Genomic DNA, 19,468 nt, shown 5'->3' on the forward strand with positions numbered 1-19,468 from the left:
CGACGTCAATACATTGGTCAATCTGGCCAGTACACTTTATTGAACGTGCTACTGATGAAATCTAAAGATTAAAAAAAAAAAAAAAAGGATTAGGTAACTATGCAAAGTGAGAGAATGGATGCAAGGAGAAAAATATGAGTGATGGAAAAAAAAAAGATAAATTAAATCCAAAATTTTCTCCATTATCAAGTTATAATTCAAAGAATAATTTATCTCTTTAGCAAACACTTTGTTAAGTGTTTCTTTAATAATTTTCAAAAACTTTTTCTTTTTAAAATACTAGCTACAGTTTTTTCAAAAACTTTTCTTTGTAAAAAGTATTAAGTCATTTTCTTTTTCTTTTTTGGCTTAAATTAATTAGAAAGTTGTAGCACTCAAGTTTCCCACCCACCAAGTTGTGGCCCTAGTTAGTAGTTAATTAAAAACTTAAACTATTTCCATTGTGATTAATTGTATACACTTATATTTGGATGTGTTACACACATTAAATATAGATTTTAGTTAGTAAGTATGTCTCTATGTGTGTTTATGTAGTTGTGTGTCAGTGTATGTGTGTTTATATAGGATAATTACATTTCTATAGTCTATAATTAATTATTTATTTGCTTTTTGTTTGTAAAATCTCACTCCCTATTTTTATCCTTAATTTTTCATTCTTTAACATTTTCAAGCGTTAGGGTTCACATTTTTTTTAATTGAGAAAATGTATGTGCATCTCGCATAATTTTTTAAAGTTGAACAGCTATTCCGATTGATTCACTTTTGCCAGCAATACTGTTCTTCAATTTTTTATGGTAGCATTTTAGTCTTATAATTTTTAATTTTTTGTGATTTTAGTCATTTTCTTCACTGGAGTTTACCTTTCTCGTCGTGGAGGTGAACTCCAACGAAAAAAAAAAAAGATTGCGATCACGAAAACTAAAAAAATGTAGAACTAACATACTAAGTTAAAAAATTAAAGAACGAAAGCGCTAAAAAATCTAAGTTAAAGAAGACTGATTTTGTGCCTGATTGGATGTTTTCTTCAGTTCTTTTCCATCCAGACAAACAGTAATGGGATTTCTTGACAATATGTGCTCTTCCTTTTCTATAGAAGTTCATATATTGATGAGAATGGAATCTACAACACTCTGACATAGGGGTACACCAATCACAATTTAATTTGAAAATTCAAGCATGTAATCGTTGTTCCTATCTAAAAATAAATTACAAATTCAAGCTTTATGCTTGCAACATAATAAATTGACCTACCTTTTGTAGCAAGTTCTGCTTGTACTTATCAAGTTCTGCTTGTACTTATCCTTTTATTCTCAATGTTTGTTTTTTATTAGTATTCCAGTATTTAATTTTTTGTTGAGTCTGTTGTCAGCTAGAGCTCAAAGTGAATTAGTTTTCTTCTTTAACTAGAACTCTATTCTTTATATATAATTTCACATCTCTGTAACTTTAGTACTTAAGTTTTAGATGAATAAAGCATAGTTTTTACTTCTTTTCATTCTCTAATTTACTGCCATGAATGTACTCTATTTCTACCCCTCAAATTATTCACATGATATCAGAGCATGTTTCTCAAAACAAAAAAGAGAGAGAGAGAGAGAGAGAGAGAGAGAGAGCTTGCTGAAACCCTAGCATGTCGTCGCTGGCATACTTGCTGCCTTTTGAAACCCTAGAGTGCCGCCGCATGAAAACCTAATTTGTCTTACACCTATTTGTGTATTTGTTTGATCGACCTTACTTCCATAGGCTAAGTGCCTTTGTACTAGTGTTTTGCACCTAAAACTCGTTGTGTGACATAATGTCTCTATTTATGCTACTGTGGATATTTCCTTTGTAGTAATTTGTTGAGCTTTTGTAGTTCTATAAGCCTTTGTGGCTTTCGGTAATTTGTGCAACATTGAAGTGGTTGTGGATATTTCTTTTGTGGATATTGGTGGATCATTTGTGGTTTTATAAGCTTTTGTGGCTTTGAGTGATTTGTGCAACCATGAAGTGGTTGTGGCCTTTGATCTTAGTAGGCCTTGGGTCTTTAGGATCCTGAGCCTTCATTCTATTCTATGTCCCCTTGTTCTCTTATTTTATAGTTTTTGGGTCTGATCAAATTGCCGATCTCTTTATCAAGTCTCTTCCTACTGCTGATTTTGTTCGATTCATGTCCAAGCTGGCCTCTCTTCCTCGGCTCCATCTTGAGGGGGGGGGGGGTAGCAAATTCTGCTTGTACTTATCCTTTTGTTTGCAGTGTTTGGTTTTTAGTAGTATTTCAATATTTAATTTTTTGTTGAGTCTGTTACCAGCTAGAGTTCAAAGTGAGTTAGTTTTTTTCTTTAACTAGAACTCTATGTTTTATATATAATTTCACATCTCTTTAATTTCAGTACTTGAGTTTTAGATGAATAAAGCATAGTTTTTCCTTCTTTTCATTCTCTAATTTACTGCCATGAATATACTTTGTTTCCACCCCTCAAATTATTCACACCTTTAACTTAAATATATAAATTTATAAACTTTTTGCTTTCTTGTATGTCCGAAAGTGTTCAATAAAATTAATTTTAGAATAAAATTTATAAGGTCTTAAATTAGATGTTATGATTTTATAAATTATCTTGCAACGAAAATTTAGCAATTTCCCCTGTTTTTGACCTTAATTACAAAAATGTCGTTAATTAACTTTATAAATTCCATGGATGTCGTCAAATTTTATGGTTAGACTATCTCAAATAAATCATGAAATATAAAAAAATCAATTTTAATAGATTCTTACAAAGTACAAAATCAAGAAATAATAGTAATACTCAAGTAAAGCTTGACGCGGATGGAAAATCATGCATGATAATTGTCATTATAATTATACTTTTATGGATAAATATTTACTCCCGATTGACTTTGATTTTCAATTTCTCAAGCTTTATTTGAGTTTTATATATTTATTTCTTGAGTTTATATTTGAGATATTTTATTAAATTGATTATTTGAAACTAAAATTTACAATTAAGCATATTTTTGTTTGTGTTCAAGAAGCAATAATCTGATCATTTTTTTTATTCTCGTGATGAGAGCTTAGGTGAACGCAGAAAATTAGGGATGCAATTTTTATAATGTCCTGTTAATTTTGTGGGGACAAAAAGGTATGGTCTTTAATTTTGTTATAAAAAAGACAATGATGGTAATTTAAAAATTATGACCAATGAGAAAAATTAGTGCTCTAAATTATTACATTTTAATAGAGGGCCATATGTTTATCTTAATTAATTCATCATTACACCACGCGCAATGCATCTTGGAAGAAAAGGTAGCAATTAGTCACTTTAATTTGTTAATTATGTCTATTTAAAAATATTTGTTTTCTCCTTTACAGCCATTAATTAGTCTTTGTTGCGTGGATATTTTCTATTATTCATAATTAATTGATAGCTTGAGAATTGCCTTTTCCAAACGGCTAAACATTATAATGGCCCATGATTTTCATAATTTATTATAATAGATGCTTGATTGTAATTCTTCATCCATCATCTATTCTGGACTTTATGAAAATTCTTTATTCTAATTTTACAGGGATTTATCACATAATATGTGGAAGTCTAATTTGGTTTTGTTCCAGGGGCAAGTTTTCTTGGGCCAATGATTGCTCATCTCTGTTCCTAAAAATAAGTTTAAGCAGGTGTTCGCAAAAATGATTTTCTGCGCTGGAAAATTCTAATTCAGATCAGGTTTAGTCAAATCAAACTAATATAGAGTAAGTGTGGTACATTTGCTACGTGATTAGTCACTTTCTCTTAACCATATACCAATTATACGATAAGTATATTATATTTTTCATATAATTAATTTAAATTTAACTTAAACAAATTAAAAGTAAATTGCATTTGACCCATTTTTCAAATATAAAGGAGTTTTATGCAATTTAGGCTTTAAAAGATGACTAAAGAAAGACTCCTAACCGAAACAAGATAAGGCCAAACAGTATGAAATTGCACTTCATTTTCTTGTCTCTTTTTGCTCCAAATAAAGACTTGTTGCTTCGTGCTCCAAAAACATTCTATTTATATGAGAAAGAAATTGGTGATAATTCCAGTTCAATTTTGTGAAGGTTCCATGAATCGGTCCATATCATTACTATAGTACTAAATTACTATTAAGCTCTGTCGCATGATGTAAATATATTAAGATGAACGTGGCAGTAAATATATTATGACAAGAAGAAAGTCAAGTACACACCATATGTGTGTTTGTGTGAACATCAAGTACATTAATAAATCGCAATATTGTAAAGAATGTATCTTGCGATAATTGACTTCACAAGCGAGTTATTGTAATAATCGGACCATAAATCTCAAAAAATATTAAATTTGAACTGACAAATTAAAATAAAAATAAAAAATAACTTAACAGTACATGAAATTTTAAAATATATTTCCTACACTATAAATTGAAAGTACCATATACTCAATATTTGTTAAATGTTGTTTACTATTTCGATACGTTTTGAAATTTTAATAATGATTTAATCAAATTCGTGTATTAGTATGGATATCACACGGTAGCTAGTATAATAAATAGACCATATCATATTCCAGCATTCCATACGAGTTATGAACTATTTTTAAAATTATTCACACATCATATATAGTTAAATGGCATATTTCAATGAATTCATATCTATGGATATTAAAGGGGGGGAAAAACAATAATATAAAGCTACGGCAAAAGACGTCGGCAAAATGAAAACGTGGAGTGTGATTGGATGGTATGTGCTGTCATAGCCCATTTAATTTAACTAATACGTATTAATTGAATTCAATGGATTCACATATGTTGAACAATTTTATGATGAGCCCAAAAAGTTTTCTTACTAAATAAGTTTTCCTACGTGTTGTGTTTTTCGGGACAATGAAAGCCCATCTTATTCATGTTGCTTTAACTTACGTTGGTCCGAATCTATGTACCGCGTTGATTTTTAAAGATAATTACGCTTTCTTCTCCTTGGATTTGATGTAAATTTTGTAGTTGTTAAATTTAAAAAGCCTCATCTAAAAGTTTAAATCAATAAAAAATAAATTCATTTAATATTAATATAAAACCTTTCTTTTATATATTTATAAATGGGTAGCAATAAGATTCGAACTCAAAATATTTTGTTTTGTCTGAATCTAATACTAAATTAAATGGATAAAATTATTTAATATTTATGGCTTAACACGGACGCATGCATGATTTAAAAGCTTGGCGTCCAAGATTTGTTATTTGAGAATATATACCTAACAATGGGATTTCTTTTTCACAATTAAAAGGAAATTAAACGTAAAGTTTGTATATTAACTTGAATTATGAGGAAATTACAACAAAAACTCAATGTGTATATATATACATTTCAAAATGACACTTCTTTAAATAATTTTGAAACCAAATATTAAAATGGCATATTCTAAACTTTATGATTATCGTTCATAAGAATTTTAAAGGAACTAGTTAAGTTAGGGAATAAGTATTCCCTCAATAGAATATTTCATAATCCACTATCAATTAAATCTAAATAATTGTATGAAATAATAAAAAATTAAATTTAGTTTAATCAGATTTGAATCAATTATATAAAAAGTATAATGTATTTATTATGCAATTGCCTTGCTGTTTTAAAAAAATAATAAATTACATATTAAATATATTTCACTTATTATGTATCGGTTAGATTTCATCAAAACTTAATTTGAACTTATTTCGAAAAACTAGTGTTTGAGAATTTAATGAAATCCCAATTAAAAAATTCACACGGAGAATTACAGTCGACCAAATTTTTAAATAAATATGAAACCACAAGCACACACGTCACTGGTGAACTCCACCCCTAAACTTGGGCAATATTCCATTCCCATCCCTGAGATTTCATTAATTACTCTTTAAGTCGGTTAAATTCCACCTCCACGCTGCAAAACACCTTCCACGAAACTCACTTAGCCCTATTCCCAAGTTCTTCAGTTATCATCATTCCAACTGTACTCAATGCGTTTACAGCACATTGGGTTCCATAATCTATATAACAGCTGCTGGTCTCATCTCCATTGGTATCCAATTCCTCACTTGTCATTGGAAAAACATTCGCTTTTGCAATTTGCACCAACTTTTTTTGTTACGACTATCTCAATTCTTGTCAAAATCCCACAGATTTCCTTCCCTTTTTGATCACTCAGAATTATTGTTTCATATTGTTTTTCGGTACTTACATAATCAGCAACGTTGTATTTTCTTCATCTTACAATCTTTTACTAGTTGTAGTTCTCTGATATTGAGGATGTCTGCAATTGTTCTTGGAAATTTGTCATGCATGGAGCTGCTGTCTGATTTGCATGACTCCATGATCAAAGTCAGCGTGCAAAATAAAAAGAGATGGCAGTTGGCTTTTGCTACCATATATTGTTCAAGGGCCTTTCTCTCTCGCTTCAAATCCAGAAGTAGAATCACAGCATCAAGTCTTGATCAAATTTCCAGCAACAGGAGAAAGATTTCACCTGATACATCTTCAAGAATTGTTATTGATGTTGTCCAAGAACACCACTTGTTCTCTGGTGTTGATCAGTCAAGCCTGACTAAGCTTGTCAAAGAGAAACGTGTCGATCGATTGGCTGAATTTGGAGGAGTTGAAGGGATTGCTTCTTCACTTCATACAGATCAGCAATGTGGGATTAAGGGTGATCCAGAAGATATTGAATCCAGACAAGAAGCATTTGGTAGAAATGCTTACCGTAAGCCGCCTACAAAGAGTTTCTTCCATTTTGTGTGGGAAGCTTTCAAGGATCCGACAATTCTGATTCTGTTGGTTTGTGCTGCACTTTCCCTTGGATTTGGCATCAAGGAGCATGGGCCGAAAGAAGGGTGGTACGATGGTGGAAGCATATTTGTTGCTGTTTTCCTTGTTATTTCGGTTTCTGCTGTCAGTAATTTCAGGCAGAACAGACAGTTTGACAAGCTTGCAAAAGTGAGCAATAATATTCTTGTTGAAGCTGTGAGGAACGGCAGAAGGCAACAGATTTCAATATTTGAAATCGTTGTAGGAGACGTCGTTTGCTTGAAGATTGGAGATCAAGTGCCTGCTGATGGATTGTTCATAGATGGCCACTCTTTACAGGTGGATGAATCTAGCATGACAGGGGAGAGTGATCACGTTGAGATTGATCTTGAAAAGAATCCATTCTTGTTTTCCGGAACTAAGGTGGCTGATGGATATGCTAAAATGCTTGTAACTTCTGTGGGAATGAGCACCACCTGGGGTGAAATGATGAGCACAATCAGTAGGGATTCTGATGAGCAAACTCCCCTTCAAGCGCGACTCAACAAGCTTACTTCATCTATAGGTAAGGTTGGTTTAGCCGTAGCTTTTCTAGTTCTTGTCGTGCTTTTGGTGCGCTATTTCACAGGGAATACAGAAGATGAGAATGGGAATAAAGAGTTCAATGGGAGTAAGACAAAGGTTGATGATGTGATCAATGCTGTGGTGGGAATTATTGCTGCTGCTGTGACCATTGTAGTTGTTGCAATTCCTGAAGGCTTACCTTTGGCAGTCACACTTACTCTTGCTTATTCAATGAAAAGAATGATGGCTGACCAGGCTATGGTGAGAAAACTCTCCGCTTGTGAGACAATGGGCTCTGCTACAACTATATGTACAGACAAAACGGGAACTCTTACATTGAATCAAATGAAGGTAACAAATTTCTGGCAAGGAAAAGAATCCATAGAAGGAAAAAACCATTCTGTGATTGCGAGTAATGTTCTTGAATTGCTCCACCAAGGCGTTGGCCTTAACACTACAGGTAGTGTTTACAAGTCGGGTGTATCAGGACTTGAATTCTCAGGTAGTCCAACTGAAAAAGCAATTCTGTCGTGGGCTGTGCTAGAATTGGACATGGATATGGAGGCAGTGAAAAGGGATTGTGAAATCCTGCACGTGGAAGCCTTCAATTCAGAGAAAAAGAGAAGTGGAATTCTGATGAAAAAAGTTGAAGACGGCACGTTCCATGTACACTGGAAAGGAGCAGCTGAAATGATACTTGCAATGTGCTCTCATTACTATGATTTGGAAGGAAATATGAAAGCTTTGAACAACTGTGAAAGGACAAAATTTGATCAAATAATTCAAGGTATGGCTGCCAGTAGTCTTCGATGTATTGCATTTGCCCATAAGCAGGTTTCTGAGGGCGAAAATGATGAACACAAAACGATTCAGGAGAAGGGGTCAACACTTCTAGGCCTGGTGGGCTTGAAAGATCCATGTCGTCCCGGTGTGAAGCAAGCAGTGCAAGATTGTCAGTATGCAGGTGTTAACATCAAGATGATAACAGGTGACAATGTTTTCACAGCGAAAGCTATAGCCACAGAGTGTGGAATTCTTCATCCTAATCAGGAGGCCAACGATGGATCAGTGGTGGAAGGAGTGGAATTCCGCAACTACACAGAAGAGGAAAGAATGGAGAAAGTCGACAAAATCCGTGTGATGGCCAGGTCATCTCCTTTTGACAAACTTCTAATGGTGCAATGCCTGAAAAAGAAGGGCCATGTCGTAGCAGTGACTGGTGACGGCACAAATGATGCACCAGCATTGAAAGAAGCTGATATAGGACTTTCTATGGGAATCCAGGGAACTGAAGTGGCAAAAGAAAGTTCAGATATTGTCATCTTGGATGACAATTTTGCTTCTGTTGCCACAGTTTTGAGGTGGGGGAGATGTGTTTACAACAACATTCAGAAATTCATCCAATTTCAGCTCACAGTAAATGTTGCAGCTTTGGTCATCAACTTTGTGGCAGCAGTTTCAGCCGGTGAAGTACCACTAACAGCAGTACAATTGTTATGGGTGAATCTCATAATGGACACATTGGGAGCATTAGCCCTTGCAACAGAGAAACCGACTAAGGAGCTCATGGAGAAGAGGCCTGTAGGACGAACTGAGCCACTTATCAGCAACGTCATGTGGAGGAACTTACTAGCACAAGCCCTTTACCAGATAGCAGTTCTCTTGATACTGCAGTTCAAAGGTGAATCAATTCTTGGTGTCAGTGAGAAGGTAAATGACACTCTGATTTTCAACACGTTCGTTCTATGTCAAGTATTCAATGAGTTCAATGCACGGAAGCTTGAAAAGAAAAACGTCTTTGAGGGAATACATAGGAACAAGTTGTTTCTGGGGATAATTGTGGTGACTGTGGTTCTTCAAGTGGTGATGGTGGAGTTCTTGAAGAAGTTTGCCGACACAGAGAGGCTGAATTGGGGGCAGTGGGGAGTTTGTATAGGGGTTGCAGCTGCATCTTGGCCAATTGGTTGGGTTGTGAAGTTCATACCAGTTCCAGAGAGACCATTTACTAGTTACCTCAGTTTGAAGAACCTCAGAGGCTTGTAGAGATACTCAGCACCTGCTTGGTTTTCTAGTCATAGTATATTCAATTTTTATTGAAAGTACATATACCCTTAGTTTATTTTTCTGGTATTCTGATAAGTAGCAATTCACTTTTTCGGATACAACTGGTACATTGCAAAATCACCGTTACTCGCTGCATCTTTCATCTTGGCCATGAATCTCCTTTGGGTTTTTAATTTACTCAACTCTTCTTTTTTGAATTTTGATTCGAAACGTAGAAAAGAAAAGAAGAAAAAGATAGAAGTTAGGGCTGAAGCTGAAGCAGCTACTTTCGAAGTAACAGAAAGAAAAGCAACGACTCAAGTGGGAAGATCTATTCACTTTAAGTGATTTGTCTTTTTTATTAATTCATACGGATTGAATCAAAAATCATTCTTGAATGAGGCTAGGGGTGAATCTAAAAAGAGATCTTTATTAGTTCTACCTCCTATTTTTTAATTTTTATGAAGAGAATGAATCTTTTTTTCGAACGATCAAAGTAAACCAAAGTCATCGCTGAATATCTATTTTGCTTCAATTTCATTCTTTAGAAATTAAAAAAAATAAAAAATTTAGTTACGATTAGAAATTGATTTTCTATCTTGAGTTATGGATCCCTTACTCATACTTATCCAATTGAGAGTGTTATTCGCTTCTCACAGATGATATTCAACATTTTTGAATAATACTTAAAAATCAAGAAAACATCCCAAGCGATCAACAATTATAAAATGATCACATTCTTCTACTTAAAGGGTCATTTCTTTTCCTTTTAAATTTAGTTACGATTAGAAATTGACTTTCTATCTTGAGCGATGGATCCCTTACTCATACTTATCCAATTGGGAGTGTTATTCGCTTCTCACAGGAAAACATCCCAAGCGATCAACAATTGTAAAATGATCACATTCTTCTACTTAAAGGGTCATTTCTTTTCCTTTTAAATTTAGTTAGATTAGAAATTGACTTTCTATCTTGAGCGATGGATCCCTTACTCATACTTATCCAATTGGGAGTGTTATTCGCTTCTCACAGATGATATTCAACATTTTTGAATAATACTTAAAAAACAAGAAAACATCCCAAGCGATCAACAATTGTAAAATGATCACATTTTTCTACTTGAAGGGTCATTTCTTTTCCTTTTAAATTTAGTTACGATTAGAAATTGACTTTCTATCTTGAGCGATGGATCCCTTACTCATACTTATCCAATTGGGAGTGTTATTCGCTTCTCACAGGAAAACATCCCAAGCGATCAACAATTGTAAAATGATCACATTCTTCTACTTAAAGGGTCATTTCTTTTCCTTTTAAATTAGTTTCTTTCATTATCCATCAGCTTCTGGGCTTGTGCTATTGAAGTCAAATTCTCAAAACTAGATAATCAGTGAGATGGACAACTCAATCAGCTTTTCCTGTAGCTATACAAATCTAACAGAAAAGAAAAATCCATTCTCTCCAAACCAGCAGAAAGCTGATATCACACAACGATATCAATTCCATGTCATTTGTGACAATATATTACAGATTTTGAGGCAAAAGTTCTGATCCTGTAACCAAGCTTCAATAGTATTATTGAGGTAGAAGAGAAGTTTTACAAGGCAATCATCATACGAGGTAAGTATGGAGCATGTAAAGTTTCCCCTATCATAATTACACAAGTAATAATTTTCAAGCCGGAATTGGTTCAGGCACCCTCTCATTCTCAGCAGGAGCCAAACTGTCATAGTATTCCACCAACACTTTCCAGCCACCAGGGCACATGAATCCATCAGGAGGATTCTCCCTGTTCTTCGCAAGCGTTCGCATCTGGGGGAACAAACATGCCGATCAACAAAATATCATAAGAAATTGCCCATAAAAAATCAGTTAGAGAAGGTTTTCCCAACATAAGTAGGCTTTCCACATATCCAGGTTTAAAGTACATACCTTGGTGCCAGATATAAACAGAAAATCTTGAGCCCTTGACGGATCAAAGAATGCCATTTTACCCTGTGACTTGTCATATGCAGCCACCTGCATGAATTTTTTAATATTATTGCCTTGTCATAAGATCGTCATTCTTCAGCTTTTTCATCACAATGAACACCAAATGTAGGGGATAGTTATGTACCTTGAATGGTAGAATGTTAAGCCGCTCCAATCCAGGAGCCATGGTCAGCACTTTCCTTCCATGATCAGCATCATACAGATCTCGTTTCTCAATTGGGTGGCTCATGCCAGCAGGGTCTCGCCCTACAATGTAGAAGTTCGCGCCTGCGTTAATTCTAGCCTTAGCATGCCATTGTACCTCAGTGGGGCCAGCATAGTGCATGGGCGATGGGAATATGGAGACAACTGTAGTTTCAGGGTCCAGGACGCCATCTTCAAGAACCTAAAAAACCAGAGCATAAAGTTGAGATATTAGCACACCATATGGCTAGTTTTGCACCAACCAGTTTCAGGACTGGTGCAACATGTAGTTGGTGCCTATATTACCCCAATTTTAATTGCCATATTAAACTACAAAAGCAATGCAAAATATATCCAATTCTATGCATACAAGATTTTACCAGTCGGACTTGAATTAAATATACAGTATTTTAATTCATTTTCAGTCTATTAAATGTAGATGAACCATCTTATGCTCTAACACAGACCAGTTAATAGTTTGTAGAGTGTGAATGTTGAAAGTTAACTAACCTTCTCATGTTGCCTCATTCGCCAGCTAAGAGGAACATCATCGGCTTTAGTGTAACCACCCAAAGGATGAAGCAGGAGGACTGGATTCTTATATCCCAACTCAAGAAGGTGACGTCGTGTATCTGTCATCAGCAGAGCGTGACCATTGTGCACAGGATTCCTAAGCTGGAAAGCAAAAACTGCATCCGTATTGCGTCTCTCAAACTCATCTCGGAGTTGGGCAGGGGAGAGCCTGAAGCGATCTAAATCATCATTGTATTTGATGGGATTTATAACCTCTAAATCACCGCCAATCAGCCAGTTTCCAGCACCAGTGATAGCTTCCTCAACATAGGGAAGACCAGGGGCTGTGGTACCCCAAGTTCTTGCTATTCTTTCTTCTTTATTGTGCTTGTAAATCTCGATCCTAGAGTCACAATTCAGAAAATAAAAGAAACAAAACATTAATGTTTATCAAATGAATGACTGTTGCATCAACAGATAAAAGGAAAAAGCAGCTATGTTGTCATTTGGGCAAACCAAAAAAGCACAAAAGAGAGATGTTTGAATATAAGGAAATAAGAGTAATGGCAAATGAATAGAATAGGTGAAGGAATAAAAATGAAGAAAATATAATCTTGACCAAAGATTTTAGCAATATATAAGACATGTGCAAAATAAAGTTAGACACAAAAATCAAATAAAAAGGAAAAGAGAAGTTCATCAATACATTCAACACTTCCCAATAATTTGTATTTGTGCAAAACTTTCAATCTATACCATCACTTCCTATTATCAGAACAGAACAGTGTGTTTCAACTCTTTGCTACAGCTAGGAACATTTGTCCACATCCATTGCAGAACAGACATGCATGCAGAATCAACATCAAATCTCACAGAAATAATGTTTTATTACATTCAAGTCACTTTTTTATATGAACATAACTATGTTATTCCCACCTGAAAGCATTACAGGAACTGTCCTAAACCGCATCAGCCCATCAAATATATGATGAAAATTTAACATGCAGAATTTTTGTTCTTACTCCTGATCTCAACAAGTGGGACCTTGCACTTGGTAAGATTTATTTGACAAAAGAATACAAACCTCCCATCTTTATCCAACCAAATTGCTAAATCATGTTTTCTTATCCTTACAGAAAGATTCTCTAACTATCTGTCACCTTTCTCAGATGGATTATTCAATAATTTATTCTTGGCAGATTAGATACGACAACATAACTAATTACAAACGTATCACATGCAAATATCATCCCACGAACTTAATATAGTGAAGACAAGCTGGTGAAAAATACGGTTTTTATCATTACCAAAACCAAATTAAAATCAAAGCACTCCACAATACACAAAATAAAAAAATGCAGCAAGAACGACGCAAGAAAAGAGATCTCTACCTAATTCAGACGAATTATAATACCACATCTCCGTTCAAGACAACAAATCCAAAACTTTCATGCAGGAACAAATTTTAACTATTAACAGTAGTCTAAATGAAATAAGCAATCCGTAATTAGCATATTCGATGGCAATCCATAGATAACTGATATACTACGAAATCCGAAAAGAAACAGAGAAAGCAAAATAGAAAGAACTATGTGTGGTATCTACAATCCAGAAAGTCCCTCTTGAACTCTATTTGAAAAGAAAGAGAATTAAAAAAAGGAAGAAACAAAAGAACGAAATGGCTAAATTTCCTTACTTGCTCAAAATAGCAACCAAGTCATCCTTCTCATCAACAAGCGCCACGCTAGTGAACGGCCCGATCCTGTTCTTCTGGGCATCATCTATCGCAAGCACGATGGGCACCGACATATTCACAACCGACCCATCCTCGAGCCGGAGTGAATTAAAATGAAGCGTTTGGAGGAACTCTGACTCTCTCATGAAGCCTTTCAATGGGCTGGCCCAGCCCTCGCTGAGCACGTGCACCCATTGAAGATCAATCTTCGAGAGCCTGATCTTGGGCAGGGATAAGGCCTGCTGAAGTTTCGACTGTTTCTCTGATTCCTTAACAAAAAGTTCGACAAGTTTACCGCCATCCGGGTCGATCAGGGAAGCTGAAATCCGGGTGGCGGGTCGGGTTCTGGAGGTGGGGAGTGGGCGAAGATTGAAGGATGAGGCGGGATGGGTCTTGAGTAGTTTCGGGAAAGAATGAGGATGACGGGTGGAAGCTTTGAGGTAAGGAGAAGCCATGGCTGCCATTCTTGGCTCTCTTCCTCTCTTATTTTCCTCCCTAGTGCTGCTATGTGCTGGTTTCCTGGAGTGCAATTATAGTATTAGCACTCAGACAGAAAAGGGCATTTCAGGAATTAAGGAAAAAATTAAGGAAGGTAGTTTGGGAATTAAGGTACTAAAGTATTTATGTTCTGGGAATAATGAAGTAAATCTCAGGGGTAATTTGGGGATTTCTCAGATGCCAAGTGATCGCGGAAGAGGGTATTTTAGGAAATTACTGGAAAAGAAAAGTGGGATTCAGAATGGTGGGATTCTAGTGGCATGTGAAGTTTGGATGGATTTGAGGATGTTGGAATTTATAATGTTGAATAGGGAGGTTAGGGTAGGGGGGATGAACCTGGACATCACACACAAGGAAAAGTACTAATTGCTCTCTAATTCATATGGATTTGGGCAAATCCCAAATGCCAAAATATATTACAAAATAATGATTTACAAGATACTTACCATGATTTGCAGTACCCTTTAAGGCAAGTGTTTAATATCCATTGCATTTTGTAGCAAAATCTCTTTATTTTTAAATTTTTTTATTCCTTTATCTTTTCATATCAAGAAGAAGAAACCTATTTTTACAAAAAAAATTGATGTTGCACCATCAGTATCTAATAGTTGTCAACACTTTTATAATCAAATTCAACTTTTCTCTATCCAAAAATAGAAATTTGTATACTGCACAAAATAGTATATCATTTTCACACTCTGAATTACAAGATGTTTACATCATTGACTTTTCATCTGTCACATGACTTTAACCTGTCGCGTTATATCTTTTGAAACCACCGTATATTTTACTTAAAATAGATAGAAATTAAAGATATGGAATACTTTTTTTGTTTATGGTAGAATCTTTTTATTATTATATTAGATAAGAGTTAGCATATATGTTGTAATTTTTTGGAAAAAAGATTTATCAAATCTGAATTGAATACAGTTCTTTCACAATTACTATTTGTTTTCCTGTGCACATATCTTTGTTTTAATTCAATAGAATTTCGTATGTGAAATTACCTGAAACTCCAAACGTTTAAATTAGAGTTGGAGGATTAGGTAAAAGAAAGAAAATGAGAAGGAAACCAAGGGCAATAACGTCATTCCAGACTGCTGGAGATTGATCAATCTTATCAGTGTGTGTCACATCTAACCCTTGCGTTCCATTAAATATTAACATAGTAAAAATCGACCAACTCTGGAGAACACCTTTGTTTGATTGCCCCTTTTCATGCATTGTTGTGTGGTTTCCACGAATCCTCTTCTTTCACACAAAAGAACCCACAAAAGGGCAAAACAAAAGATAAACACGTACTTCAACTTGAATCTTGCCTATATTGAGGCCAGATTCTTAGGTAGTAATAAAAGTGATAGCAAAGACAAATTGTTCTACTTTAGTTTGTATAAAGAATTATTTTATATGAAAAAGCAAGAGACAAAGGTTCAATCATTGACCAACATGATCTGTATTTAGACTAAAATAAATTATACGATGACAAAACTAAGAACGTCACGGAGTTCAATTGGCCGAATAAGGCAGTCAAAAGCCATCAATCAACTCTATAAGATAGTTTTCATAATAATAATAACAATATTATTATTATTGAATTTGAAGTAAAGCTCACATTAGGGATTACATTATCTTCATTAGAAAGAAGATTAAGAAAAAAAAATAGCCGCCAGCACCACCGCCGCCGCGGCCACCACCGTGCCCCCCCCCCCCCCCCATCAAGTTGACTGGACAACAGAGGTGGTGGGTGGGGGGAACAAATAGTTGTCAACAAAACAACATTTTTATCTACCAATAGTCCAAACAAGAGCAAGTGCCATTGTAGAAGTGATGAAACCTGGTTCTGTCTCTAACCACAATCTCCCTTTTGTATATCAGTGAAAGAAGTTTAGTACTGGAATGACAATCGACACAAACACGAAGATTCTTTATAATCCTGATGGGTGCACAAGAATCAGATGCAATAAGAGCAAAAGCAATTGCTAGTCTTTCACTGTGATATGAGAGAGCATCTTCCTTGTCTTCCTCTTCAATGTCGAATAACACTTCTCTAGTTCTTGGCTGATGACCGTATTCTTGTAACTTTATGTTCATCTCTTCTAGCTTTAAATATATATCTTCAGCAAGAGGATGACTCCTGTCACCAATAAGGAACTCATGCATTGATCCATCAACTTCAACTAGGCTACTTCCAGGTGTTTTGTCGATGCCATGATCTTTCATCAACTGCCGAACTCTCTTCACATCATCCCATCTGTTCATGCATGCGTACATGTTTGATAAAAGCACGTAGTTCCCACTAGTCTCTGGCTCTAACTCTATTAGTTTCCTTAATGCAACTTCTCCTATCTCTAGATTTCCATGGACTCTAGCGGCACCAAGTAAAGACCTCCATAAAATTGCATTTGGCTTCATGGGCATGGTAAAAACCATTTCTTCAGCTTCCTTGACGAGCCCACCTCGACCCAAAAGATCCACAAGGCAACAATAATGCTCAAGTTTAGGCTCAAGTCCATAGATGCTGGTTATTGACTCGAAATATTTGCGTCCTTCATCCACCAGTCCAACATGCGAGCAAGCACACATTACAGCTAATATTGTGACATCATCGGGGACGAAGCCCTCTTGCTTCATTGTCTCAAATAAATCAAGAGCGTGATGCCCAAGACCATGGACCGCAAGTCCTCTAATCATGGCATTGAAACAAAATGTGTCCCTATGAGGCAGTTGGTAGAATAATTGCCAAGCAAGTCTAAGACAGCCAGAATTTGCGTACAAGGTAATTAAAGCGGTTCCAACGAAATGATTGATGCTAAGATTTTTTCTAGTTATATAAGCATGAGCCCAGATTCCCTGACTGAGTGCACCTAAGTCAGCACATGCAGTAATTACAGCCACTAATGTCACTTCACTCGGCTCCACTAAAGAGTTCTGCATGTCGCTGAACAAATTCAACACCTCCAGTGATGAACTAGTATCTCCATCTAAATGACCAGCATTACCCAAAAAGCTGACACTAGAATTGCGAGCATAAGCAGATAGTATAGAGTTCCATGTGGCTAGATCAGGTTCTGTAATTTGATCAAAAAAATATCTCCCAATACCTACTCTTCCACATCTTGAATAAAAATTAAGCAATGAGGCTTGAATAAAGTTGTCATAAGGGGTGTAAAGGAATTTTAGGACATGAGCATGTAAGGCTTGGCCATGTCTGAACCATTGGTGGGCCCCAAAAGCCTTGAAGAGAGATGGGAATGTATAGTTATTTGGTTTGAGGTTGGGGTGAGTGAGAATCTGATCATAAAGAGAAAGAGCAACTTGAGCATGATCTTTCTGAGTGAGGGAGGAAATTAGGGTGTTGTAGAGAAAGATGCTTGGGTTTGGGACTTGGTTGAAGATGGTCATTGTGTAGGATAAGGTAGCAAGAGTAGAAGATAAGAGGAGAATACGGCTGGCAGGGTAAGTGTGGAGGATGAGGCCAGTTGTGATCATTTGGGCATGGATTTCTCTGAAGGTATCTAAGGTTTTGCATTTTTGTACTAGTCGGAGGATTGGGTGGTCGCTTGTTGGGCTTACTGTTCTCATCTTGTCCACGTAGATGTTGTATCATCCAGATGCTCATCTTGTATCCTTTCTCCCTTCAGCGCTAGTTAGGTGGACAGACAAACAAATCTTTTTGCCCCTGAATCAGCTTCCTTTTGCACATTCAATGAGCAGCTTCAGGAAAGAAATCTGTAAAGCGTGGATAGATTCACATTTAAGAAAAACTGAAGTGATAAAACAAAAGGTTACAGAATAATTTGTCGGAAGAAACATCCAACCAGCCCATGGCCTGAATCATAACTTCCCAAGCAAATTTAGAACAAAACAGGGATCATATGTACATATTTCGACCACCATATTGGTAAAAAGCTTCTGATCCATTGACTACATATGTATGAATTAAGCACATAGTGCATAACAATATTTAAGAGTGATCCTTAATCCAAAAAGCACACTTGTTAATATTTATCGTGGATTGAGCAACACTTCAAAGAAATACTACTAACAAACATGAAGGGAACAAAATAGTCACCACATGAAAAAGTAAAGAAAGACAGCTCCACAATCAAACATGATTCCTCGATTTTTATCATGGCCTGGCGAAGAAAACGCAAAGTTAGAAAGTAAGACAAACAAATATCAGCTAAACGTCTTGAAAATCTATTTTCTAGAAGACAACTACACTATATGAACATGGAAACAAACGCAAGTATCTCTAAACACTAACCACGACATTCTCAAACATTACAAGTGACCAATAATTCCAGAAACACAGAGCAAGTTCACAAGAAAATAAGTACAACCAAATAATACAAAGGTTTTTTGTACTGCATTCAAACATATACCAATACTTACTGGCACATTTCAGCTGGGAATTTTGTCAAACACAACGCATACAAACATCACAAGCGTCTCCATTAACAACGACAATGAAAATTTAAAGAAGAAAAAACTAACAACGAGAAAGGAAATGTGGTTGAGTTACATGTAGCATTTATTGGAGGAATATGTTTTTCTATTGAATTTGCAGGTAGCAGAAATATTTCTTCAAGCATATATAGGAGTTCCCGAATTTCCTGCTGCTCTTCTCTTTTCTCAAGACCAGAAAAGCTTTCATAGCTTCATGGGCCAGAGATTTTTTGGGTCAGTTTTTTTACAATCAATTTAGAAAAGCAATGGGCCTAACGGGCTGATCTTAACTATCATGGGCCCAGAATTCGACTCGTAAGTAATTGAACCTATTGGCCTCAATTCAGACAACCTGAACTAGCCGCTGTAGTGAATTTGATGTGTGTGTTTAAATTTTTAATATTTATTTATTTTTTATTCAATATAATAATTGTAATCAATTATATCATATAACTAAATAACATGTTTGAATAAAGAAGCCGGAGACGGTAACAAATATATCATCTCGCATCTAATAAATAATATAAAAGATAATTATTACACTTAAAATGTTGAAGAAACTAAAAAATAATAATATAAATGCATATTTTAATTTTACCGGAAATATATATTTTTTTCTGAGAAAAAGAATAAAAATGTTATGATAAAAATGTCAAGAGATATGATGATGATTTGGATGGGAACCCTAAGGTCCAATCAGCTCTTGTCTCATACAT

At 35.4% G+C, this 19,468-nt stretch overlaps 3 protein-coding genes across 5 annotated transcripts; 1 reads left to right on the top strand and 2 right to left on the bottom strand.

The window, feature by feature from the left end:
• Nucleotides 1-6,048: 6,048 nt before the first annotated feature.
• Nucleotides 6,049-9,541, top strand: LOC105171288 (ATPase E1-E2 type family protein / haloacid dehalogenase-like hydrolase family protein). The gene has a single exon (XM_011092350.3). The coding sequence runs from the start codon at nucleotides 6,284-6,286 to the stop codon at nucleotides 9,383-9,385; it is 3,102 nt and encodes a 1,033-aa protein (XP_011090652.2). The 5' UTR covers nucleotides 6,049-6,283; the 3' UTR covers nucleotides 9,386-9,541.
• Nucleotides 9,542-10,817: 1,276 nt separating this feature from the next.
• Nucleotides 10,818-14,570, bottom strand: LOC105171289 (ATP sulfurylase 1, chloroplastic). The gene is made up of 5 exons (XM_011092351.3): nucleotides 13,767-14,570; nucleotides 12,068-12,473; nucleotides 11,499-11,759; nucleotides 11,315-11,401; nucleotides 10,818-11,194 (listed from the first exon to the last, which is right to left on the bottom strand). The coding sequence occupies exons 1-5, from the start codon at nucleotides 14,267-14,269 to the stop codon at nucleotides 11,057-11,059; spliced, it is 1,395 nt and encodes a 464-aa protein (XP_011090653.2). The 5' UTR covers nucleotides 14,270-14,570; the 3' UTR covers nucleotides 10,818-11,056.
• Nucleotides 14,571-15,858: 1,288 nt separating this feature from the next.
• Nucleotides 15,859-18,975, bottom strand: LOC105171291 (Pentatricopeptide repeat (PPR) superfamily protein). Of its 3 annotated transcripts, XM_088885622.1 has the most exons (3): nucleotides 18,699-18,957; nucleotides 18,376-18,439; nucleotides 15,859-18,032 (listed from the first exon to the last, which is right to left on the bottom strand). In XM_088885622.1, exon 3 carries the CDS (start codon nucleotides 17,883-17,885, stop codon nucleotides 16,089-16,091), a length of 1,797 nt encoding a protein of 598 aa, XP_088741748.1. In that variant the 5' UTR covers nucleotides 17,886-18,032; nucleotides 18,376-18,439; nucleotides 18,699-18,957; the 3' UTR covers nucleotides 15,859-16,088. The 3 variants fall into 3 exon arrangements, with proteins under 3 accessions (XP_088741748.1, XP_011090655.1, XP_011090654.1); XM_011092353.3 differs by lacking the exon at nucleotides 18,376-18,439 and having other exon boundaries at nucleotides 18,829-18,975; XM_011092352.3 differs by lacking the exon at nucleotides 18,376-18,439.
• Between the last annotated feature and the right edge of the window lie 493 nt (nucleotides 18,976-19,468).

This window comes from Sesamum indicum, linkage group LG10 (assembly GCF_026168435.1).
Source record: "Sesamum indicum cultivar Baizhima isolate 11 linkage group LG10, ASM2616843v1, whole genome shotgun sequence".
Taxonomy (NCBI): Eukaryota; Viridiplantae; Streptophyta; class Magnoliopsida; order Lamiales; family Pedaliaceae; genus Sesamum; species Sesamum indicum.

Excerpts from the sequence above, each read along its gene's own strand:
- LOC105171288 (XM_011092350.3), top strand. The coding sequence starts at position 6,284 with ATGTCTGCAATTGTTCTTGGAAATTTGTCATGCATGGAGCTGCTGTCT.
- LOC105171289 (XM_011092351.3), bottom strand. The coding sequence starts at position 14,269 with ATGGCAGCCATGGCTTCTCCTTACCTCAAAGCTTCCACCCGTCATCCT. Across the intron at positions 12,474-13,766 it reads TTGGTTGCTATTTTGAGCAA|GATCGAGATTTACAAGCACA; the intron begins GTAAGGAAATTT and ends TTGTGACTCTAG. Across the intron at positions 11,760-12,067 it reads GAATGAGGCAACATGAGAAG|GTTCTTGAAGATGGCGTCCT; the intron begins GTTAGTTAACTT and ends CTGGTTTTTTAG.
- LOC105171291 (XM_011092353.3), bottom strand. The coding sequence starts at position 17,885 with ATGAGAACAGTAAGCCCAACAAGCGACCACCCAATCCTCCGACTAGTA.